The 9,192-nt window shown below is 37.3% G+C and overlaps 1 protein-coding gene and 1 non-coding gene across 2 annotated transcripts; one reads left to right on the top strand and one right to left on the bottom strand.

The window, feature by feature from the left end:
- The first annotated feature begins 1,293 nt into the window (after positions 1-1,293).
- On the top strand, positions 1,294-4,893 carry LOC103931090. The gene is made up of 3 exons (XM_009340504.2): positions 1,294-1,824; positions 3,584-3,751; positions 3,961-4,893. The coding sequence occupies exons 1-3, from the start codon at positions 1,294-1,296 to the stop codon at positions 4,891-4,893; spliced, it is 1,632 nt and encodes a 543-aa protein (XP_009338779.2).
- A 2,616-nt stretch (positions 4,894-7,509) lies between these two features.
- On the bottom strand, positions 7,510-7,581 carry TRNAH-GUG. Its single transcript has one exon. It is a non-coding gene; the product is annotated as a tRNA-His (tRNA).
- Positions 7,582-9,192: the final 1,611 nt, after the last annotated feature.

The following is a 9,192-nucleotide window of genomic DNA, read 5'->3' as shown; positions in this document are numbered from 1 at the left end:
ATTAGTCACTTAGTTGCGGTCAGCCGACTAAATTATGGTGATTAGTCACTTACTGACTACAGTTCACTTACTCATAATCTACATGCTGGTTTGTGCTTCTCACATTCCTGTCCATTTTTACACAAAACAGCTTCAACAATTCTCAAAGTATTTAACTTGTCCAGCAAAATTTGACCAAATAAATAAATAAATTGTCGAAAAAAATATACAAGAATTTATCCTAATGACTAAAAATTTGGTATTCTGGTGCCGACGCTCAAGGGATTGGAAACAAATTTACGTTTGTGATGAAAAATATTCCTATCCCTGGTGAAATTATTTTTTTCATAAAAATTAATAAAAAAATTATTAAATAAGTAGTTCCTCAAAAGTTGGGTTGTACAAAGGGCACGATCACGAAATCTCCAAGATCGATGATTACAAAAACTAGAGGACAAATTGACAAAAAACAAAATCCGAATTGACATAAGATTCTAGTAGCTTAAATCTAAACGGCAGATTTATGCTACAATTAACCAAATAGTAGCTTAAAATGAGAAACAAACTATACAAAGATATCACAAGGTTCAATCTTGATTAGGATATTTTAGTTGCTAATGATCTACATTAATCAAAATTTTAATACTTCTCAAATGAGCGTAGGTATATATGGAGGAGGAGAATCAAACTCGAGTACATGTAACAGGCTTATGGTCTAGCCAATGTCTCGCCGATGTGTCCACGCCCACATATGCTTCCAATATTTTTTTATGTAAGTAGAAAAGAAAAAAACCAAATTTATAAGAAGAGTCTTAAGTTTTAATTAATTTACAAAGATTTCATAATTATTAAAATGTGTTTAAAGTCAAATGCCCAATAGTTTGTGTGTGTGTGTGTTTTACTCACTTGGCCCTTTTGGCTAATCGATCATTAAAAACATAATATCACTCTGATGGCCTATTTCTTTTATTTATTTATTTGAAAACTCTTATTTTCTCCATTAGCAAAAAGATAAAAATAGAGTCCCACAAAAATAAAATAAAAAATAATATGCCTCAGATTAAATGTTGAGTTGGGACAAGCTTCTTGTATAAATATAATACAAGTTGCTCCATGAAAGCATATATAATGTGTAATTCCTCTCCTCCAAACTTACCTTTCCTCCCAACCCTTATTTCCTCTCATCAGGTTGTATGCCAAAACCAACAAGCTTCCCAACACTTGAGAAGGGCGAAAACCCTTTCATCTCATTGCACACCACTAATTCCTTGTTTCACAAGTAATTCGTGACATAAATTGTCGGTCTCCACGACAATGGGAGATCACCAAACTCAATCGTTGTGGCAGATGCGCCTAGGCTCCGCCCTACGCACGGCTTTGGCATGCATCATAGTCGGCTGCACCACCCTCTATGGACCTCCACAACTTCAAAAGTACTTAACCTACTCGTCCTTTTCGTACATCACCACAATCCTAATAGTCCCGGACGCAACGGTTGGGGACGTCATGAGAAGCTGTTGGCATGTGATCTTTGCCACGGCACAGGTACTGGTGTCTTCTGTGCTGACCCTTTGGTTGGTGGAGCCTAAAAACTTTTCGGTGGGGGTAGCGGCAGCGGCAGTAGCACTGAGCGCTTTTGTGGTGGCGTTGCCGGAGTCCACGCACTTGATGTCTAAGAGAATTGCATTTGGGCAGTTTGTGAATGTTTATGTTGGTACTGTGATTCACGGTGCTCAAACTGGAGTTGTCATGCACCCACTTGGTGTTGCATCCAGCACTGCCCTTGGAGCTCTAGCTTCTGTTGTGGCCGTCTTGTTTCCTTATCCTCGGCTATCTTACTACGAGGTAATTAACTCTTCACTTTGCTTTCTTTTAATCTTTACACATGCAATTTACGAGTAATATTTTCAGTGTCGGACTTATATTGCTAGTTAAACCAGACAGTGTCTCAGGGGGGCGTGCCCCCTGTCACATTTTGAGTTCTTAAACTTCCCAACTTTCTTTCTCCATTTCCTTACTCGCTTTTGTGTCTAAAGGAAAATGCTAGGGACATAATCTTTTTAGGCCATATGTCGTAAATTATTGGGTGTGACGGTTGAACTCATTTTTCAATGATTTAAAGAAGTGATCCAACTATCAACAGTCACATTATGTCGACTACAATATATGGTCTAAAAAGATGATCTCCTTAACATTACCTAAAAAAGGTTATTGAGTTCCGTATATCTATTTTGTTAATACGAATGAGTATTAAATTATTAATAAAAAGTAAAGAAATTAAAACACTGACAAAATTAGGCAAGTTTTATCAACTAAGTTGTAAGAAATCAAGCAAGTTTTTTGTGTTGCTTCCTCTGAGTTAAATTTCTGAGTCCTTCCCGTATACATATAATATTTGTGTTGTTAGATAGTCTATCTGAGTAGCATGCATTTAAGAAATGCAAATTGACCACTGATCAATCGTATTTCAGTCTAGTAATACAATTAAGAATCTTACGTTGGCAAACAACACAATAACAAAACCTAATTTCCCGCGTTTAGTAGCATAGTTTTAAATAATAAAATTATCAGCAGGAATATCATAGTAATTAAGATGCGGATGGAACAAAGCAAAGTTCATTCCCAGTTTCCACTGTCTTACTGGAGCGGTAACGGTGCCTACAACCGATGTCAATGTGTCCAATGTGTCTATAGCCTTGGCCGACAGTTCCACGTAAACTCTTATTTGATGGTAGGGCGCTTAAGTACTATACAGCCATCATTACGTAACACCTCCTATACAGATTTATCATTAAAAACTACTAATCAACTGTCTAAACAGTATATGTGTAGAGCTTTGACACCTGGACCAATCAGATTGAAGGAAATTATAATATACGTGCATTCAGCTAATTTGGAAACAAAGTTGACTACAAAAAAAATGTCGTACGACAGATGGCAGCTTGTTGGTATCGAGACTGCCGGAATGCAACCAACAATAATCATGATTTGTCTAACAGAATTAACCCAGAATATAAATTGGGATTATTTAGAATCTTAGATATGAATTAAAAGGAATCAAGGGCATGACTTAGTCCATGACAGTTGCCTAGTTTGGGATTCGTGGTCCAATCGAAGGCCTTTGGTCTTGTCTAATTGTCTCTTGAACAACATCGAAAACGATCTAGGTAAGTCATTAGGGTTAGTTCATGTGGTGATGACGAGTGAGAAAATAGATTATAATTAGATTACATTAAAAGTTTAGTTTTCTTTCTTTACTAATAACGAAAAAGAGAATTCATGAAGCATTTAACATTTGTGTGCATGTAAAATGTGAGTTACTGTCAGTTGATTATAGTAGTTTAGAATAGCGTAGTTTCAACATTTTTTATTATATCTCCCGCTTATATACTAAAAGATCTGTTTAATTAAAGATGTAGAAATCGAATATAACACCACACTGAGGTTTGGTTGATTCTGTTCAGCACAAGCTTGTTGGGAGAGAACAAGAACTAATGATTCTAAATTCCCTAGCTAAGATCACTCTCTAGACATACTGCAAATAGTAGGGAATAATTTTTATGTGCAGATTATGTAAACTGAACTGGAAATAATGCGTTCACAGGTCTGTAAATCGTGGCAGCTGTATGCTGGAAATGCTTCCCAGAGGTTAACTCGCTTCGTCGAGGCCATCGTTTCCCGGGACAAGAGCGGAGCACTCGAACTCCTTTCTCAAGGACAATCTCTCTCTAAAGAAGCAGCTAAGCTTCTTCATAGCATCACTAATAATCTGGTAAGCTACAATTAACTCATGTTAACTCGTAAAGGACATTGCTTTGCTTCTTCCTGCAAATTACAGTTTGACGCAAATACAAAAATAATTCATCAAAAACACAAAATGAAAGAATTTTTACACGTGTCAAATTGTGATAGGCAGGTGAGTTTAAGCTGCGCCAATTAGTTCAGTACAGTAATTAAAGGCTTTTGTTTCTTTGTAAGCAGGAAACCATGGTGTGGGAGAGACCACATATCAAATTTCTGAAACCAAAATATATGGACTTGGGTGAAAGGTTGCAAGAAATGGAGGTTCCACTTAGGGGGCTGGAGATAGCTTTATCTAGTTGCTCTTCGCATCCTGTTAACCTAATTGATGAAGAGCTAAGAGGCAATTTACAAAGTTCAGAAGCACATGTTAGACTAAGGCTTCTGCAAGCTAAGTACTCTTTGCCTTCTGATGCAACATTAGCTCCAGAGTCGGACAGAGAAATCTTCGACAAGCCCCTTTTGACCAAAAAACCCACCACCAAAAACCGTGAGGACCTTCCGGCTTTCTTCTTCTTGTACTGCATGGAACTCCTACTAGAAAATCAGCCCATTGCCCGAAATCCCGGAAACACTAGGAAACCTAACCAAGAACCGATCGATTCACAAAATCAACAGCGGTGGAACTTCAAAGGCGTTTGGAGAAACATACTCCCGAGTCGCAGGAGTTTAATTTTTGCTCTCAAGTGCTCACTTGCATTAGGCCTCGCTGTGTTATTCGGCTTGTTGTATAACAAGGAAAACGGATACTGGTCAGGCCTCACCATTGCCATCAGCTTTGTAACAGGAAGGCAAGCAACATTCACTGTTACGAATGCCCGAGTTCAAGGAACGGCACTGGGATCGATCTACGGGATCTTATGGTTTTTTATTTTCCACGGACTTGAGAAATTCAGGCTCTTACCACTCATACCTTGGATCTTTATCTGCCATTTTCTTAGGTACAGCAGGATGTATGGCCAAGCTGGTGGCATCTCAGCAGCCATTGGAGCTCTACTAATCTTGGGTAGGGACAACTATGGTGCTCCAAGTGAATTCGCAATTGCAAGAATCATAGAGGCTTCCATTGGGTTGCTTTGTTTCCTAACAGTAGAGATTGCCTTTATCCAATGAGAGCGGCGGCCCTAGCAAAAAACAAGCTCTCACAAACCATGGGGGTGCTTCGAGATTGCATTGAAGGTGTAAATCTGTGTGTACCGGCTTCTACCGGATTGAGGGATAAGCAAAGGAAGCTAAAATCCCACGTCAAGGAACTAGAAACGTTCATCCAAGAAGCTGAAACAGAGCCTAATTGCTGGTTCTTGCCCTTCAAGGGTTCCGGTTACAATCGGGTCCTAGGATCTTTATCAAAAATTGCTGATCTTTTACTATTTGTGGCCTATAAAACGGAGTTTCTCGCACAAGTTGGGCAGAACTTTGGAGGTGTTTGGGAGGAACTAAGGCAACAAATGAATGTTGATCTAGGGCTACTAAAGGCAAAAATAAACTCTCCATTAAGATGCCTTGAGGAGGCCACTTCGATCAAGCCCCTGCCGGTATCTGAGACAAAGTCGGAAAGTGATTACCACGATAGCGAATTGGGCAACCCACCAAGGGGATTTGCGACTTTGGGTACTGATGATGAAGAGGTTGAGACTATTGTGAGTAATTTTCTTCAACATTTGCAGGAAGTAGCTGACAAGGTACATGCTAGTGACAGTGAAGAGAAACACAAGAGCCAAATGGTTCTTTGTTTAACTAGCCTGGGATTCTGCATTCAAAGCGTTACGAGAGAAACAATGGAGATGAAGAAAGATGTGAGAAAACTAGTCAAAATTAATGCACATACATAGCTCCTATTAGAGATGGTTAGCTTTGACAATACATCTAACAGATTGGCAAATGCCATTAGATTTTTCAATATTCCATTGACCTCAGTACACATTGTAATTTCCCTGTATCTTTCTGAATATTCACCAAAAGGAATGTTCTTTTCCATGAACCCTAAAATGTGCTTTTCGCACTTTCTACGAACAACGGATCACTTGATTCACTACCACAGCCAATGGTAACCTTCAAAACATAGTCCGAACACGGTCCACACCCTTAACAATGCAAAGGCTTGAAAACTAAATATGAGCCACAGATAAAATAGAGAAAGAAAATCTTGTGTATAACAGCACACGGTCATATTGTATACCAAAACTTCTCACTAAATCAAGTTGTATCCATTCTGAAATAGTTCACGCTACAAAATTAATAGCGTAACTCCATTGGTCGCGAGAAAATTGCATATCATTGCAAATACATAAAAAAGAAACAGGTCGTTAGTTGCCTTCATATTTTGGGTCGGCCATCACAAAATGATACGCTATTACCAGTAGAAATATGAAGATGCCGAGAAAATTGGCAAAGAAGCCCAGGTCCTGATCATCCATCACCTGTCACATCAGAATGGAAAAACTAGAAAGTTCAGCAGAAGGATTCAGTGTTCCTCAACATCATACTATCATGTGAAATACTTGTTAAATAGGTTATCCTACACACACTTGTTAGAAACACTAATGGCACGTTTACTAATCCGTAGTCAGATTGAGAGCAAGTGAATCGAGGAGGAATTGAATTGAGTAGGAAAAGCATGTGGGGAGAATTGAATAAAGGTGAAGAAAGGATGGGGAATAAATGTGAAAGGAATGTGTAGGGAATGACACACCAAATGAAAACTAAAACCCAAAAACTGTAAACAATTTTTAAGTTGTTTTCACTTTCAAGCTTCTGTTTTCATATATTCTCCCTTCATTTCTCCATCCTCGCTCCCATCACCTCCCTTCATCCCTCCCCACTCCTCGTTTCTCCCACATACGTTTCCTCTATCTAAAGCACATAAAATGAAAATTCAAAACCAAAAACGAAATGATTATCAAACGTGCCCTAGTTGACCCAACAAAAAGATCACATCTAAATGAAGTCCAAACTCAAAACCATTGTTGGAAAACTATCAACCATAAAACAAGCCACATCCCAGAAACTAGTGAAAATCAACAAACAAAGCATACAGAGGAAATCGGGTTGTGTTTATAACTTGTAAATTGGTCGGAAACGCTTAGTGTTGTGAGAAAACAGAAAATCAAACCCAACTAAACCTTTCATGTGAATAACTCACATTACTACAAATATTCATTCCCAATTTTGTTCCTATGGCAACATTTTCTAAATCATAAAACACCCATTACACTTAAATTCTCCACGCCATACAGCGATTAGAAAATTTTACGCTTCCCTTGAATTACCCCTCCTTCTTCACCCAAAAAAATATGCTTAATTTCGTATCCGTATTCAGCTAAGCATCCAATTTCCAAACCCCCACTGCATTAAAACTGGATTCTTTCAAATTCAAAACCCATAACCAGGAGGCGCAAAAAAAATTCCAAGTGACTGCGCACAGAAATACATCGACGAAACAAATAAACAAAACCGCATCTGCGTACTCGATAACGAATTTCGAGATCTTAGCAGTCGAAGCGGTCATAATTCAAAGAATTGAGAAAGAGATCGAGAATCTAACAGTTTTTGGAGTCGATTACTCGGTCAGTGACGAAGGTAGACGAAGCCTTCCGAGAGAGTGAAGAGGTGCTGTTTGTGTTGTGCATTGAGGAAAAGGAACGCGCTGATATAAAGCAGTTTGGGCAACGACGTCGTATTGTGCAGAGCCGTTGAGAATTAAAAGGGGAAAATGAAGAAAATATAAAGTGTGGCTGCTGGGATTCGAGCCCAGGTCTCCACGGCCACAACGTGGAATTCTTACCACTAAACTACAGCCACTGGGTAACAATTTATCGCAAGCAATATATTTGTAATAAATGAATGAGGAAAATTTTTCAATCGGTTACACTTTATTTAGAATTGTAAAAGTTATAATCGCTTTCGAGTTTCGACCACTCTACCAATTCTCTAGATTTTTGTATGATTTGAAAGTGTATTAAACAGACTTTGAATGAACGAGAAATGAAAGGCATGTATGAATTTTCTTTGAATTCCTCATTTCGATTCAAATAATATAGGGTTTGTCTATCCTATACTCGAATAATTAGGTATCATTGTATATTGATCCAATATCATTTCATACGTAAAAATGTATGTAAACATATGCCCTTACTTATCGATGTTATCACACTTGACTCTAGTCAATATCAGGTGTAGTAGTTACTAGTCATGTAGATTGAAAAGAATACACTTGAAACATGGCCATTTTTTTAATTTATCGATGATGATTATTTATTCTTCTCCGTTGCTAAAAAAATAAAAAAAACTATGAAGTTCTGCTACATTAGAAAGAGCTACCACTAAGGCATAATTCCTTGAGAAGTAAATGTTCATTATTTACATCAACAAAAGAGGACTACGTTGAAACCGTTCAAGTGGTATTTGTTCGATTTTTTTTTTTTCCCTTTTGAATTTAATAAAATAGTACAAATAATTTGTAGTCAAGTTAAAGCATCTTCATGAGGAGATATATGATGCACTTTTGCATTTTTACATTTAATAAATAAGGCATGGAAGGTGGCAGTGGCAATTGCGCTAGCAAAGTGGGTGAGTGTTAGTCTCCGTTGTTGAGATTGGGAGATGTGTGGCGGCGGCTGTTGGGTCGAAGGGAGAGGAAGGGGAGGACGGTACACTTATCAACGCTTAGTGTTGGGTCGAATGCTTAATTTATTTTTTTAATACTTTTAAAAATATTTAATATTAAAGTTAATTATATTAATTTAGTAGGAGGATACATGACAATCTGTTGATAGGAAGACGAATATCCACTAAATTGAATGGTAGTAAGTAAAAATGCTCTCAAAAATATAATTTAAATTTTTATTTCTCGTGAAATATACACACAATTGCATTGATAAAGATATAATAATATGTTGAAATAAATATAATTAATTATGTAAAGAAATTTTTTACATGTTAAAATTGCATCGAGTGTTTATTTTATAAAAAAAAATGTGTAAATTGTAGCAATGGTCCCTAAATTTTAATTAAATTGGAGCAATAATCTCTCATCTAAAAATCTATTACCATTGATTCCTCAATTCATCAAAATGTGTAGTAATAGTCAATTCCATCAATTTCGTCAGAATTTTGTCAAAATGAGTTATGTTGAAGGACCATTGCTACAATTGGGGTCCCTCAACTCATCAAAACGTCTGACTATGGTCATTTTTGTCAACGTTGTTAGAATTTTGTCAAAATGAGTTATGTTAGAAGGATCATTGATATAATTGGGTTAAAGTTGAAGGATAATTTCTTCAGTTATATTAAAGTTGAAGGACCAATGGTAATGAATTTTTAGTTGAGAAACCATAGCTGCACATTTTGATGAGTGGAGGGACCAATGGTGTTGAATGACCGTTGCTTCAATTGAGTTAAAGTTAAGAGATC

Source organism: the organism of the source record quoted next, unplaced genomic scaffold (assembly GCF_019419815.1).
Source record: "Pyrus x bretschneideri cultivar Hongxiangsu unplaced genomic scaffold, Pyrus_bretschneideri_v1 Contig11, whole genome shotgun sequence".
NCBI lineage: Eukaryota > Viridiplantae > Streptophyta > Magnoliopsida > Rosales > Rosaceae > Pyrus > Pyrus x bretschneideri.
The sequence above is the reverse complement of the archived record's forward strand: the minus strand, read 5'-3'. Positions and strand labels throughout refer to the sequence as shown.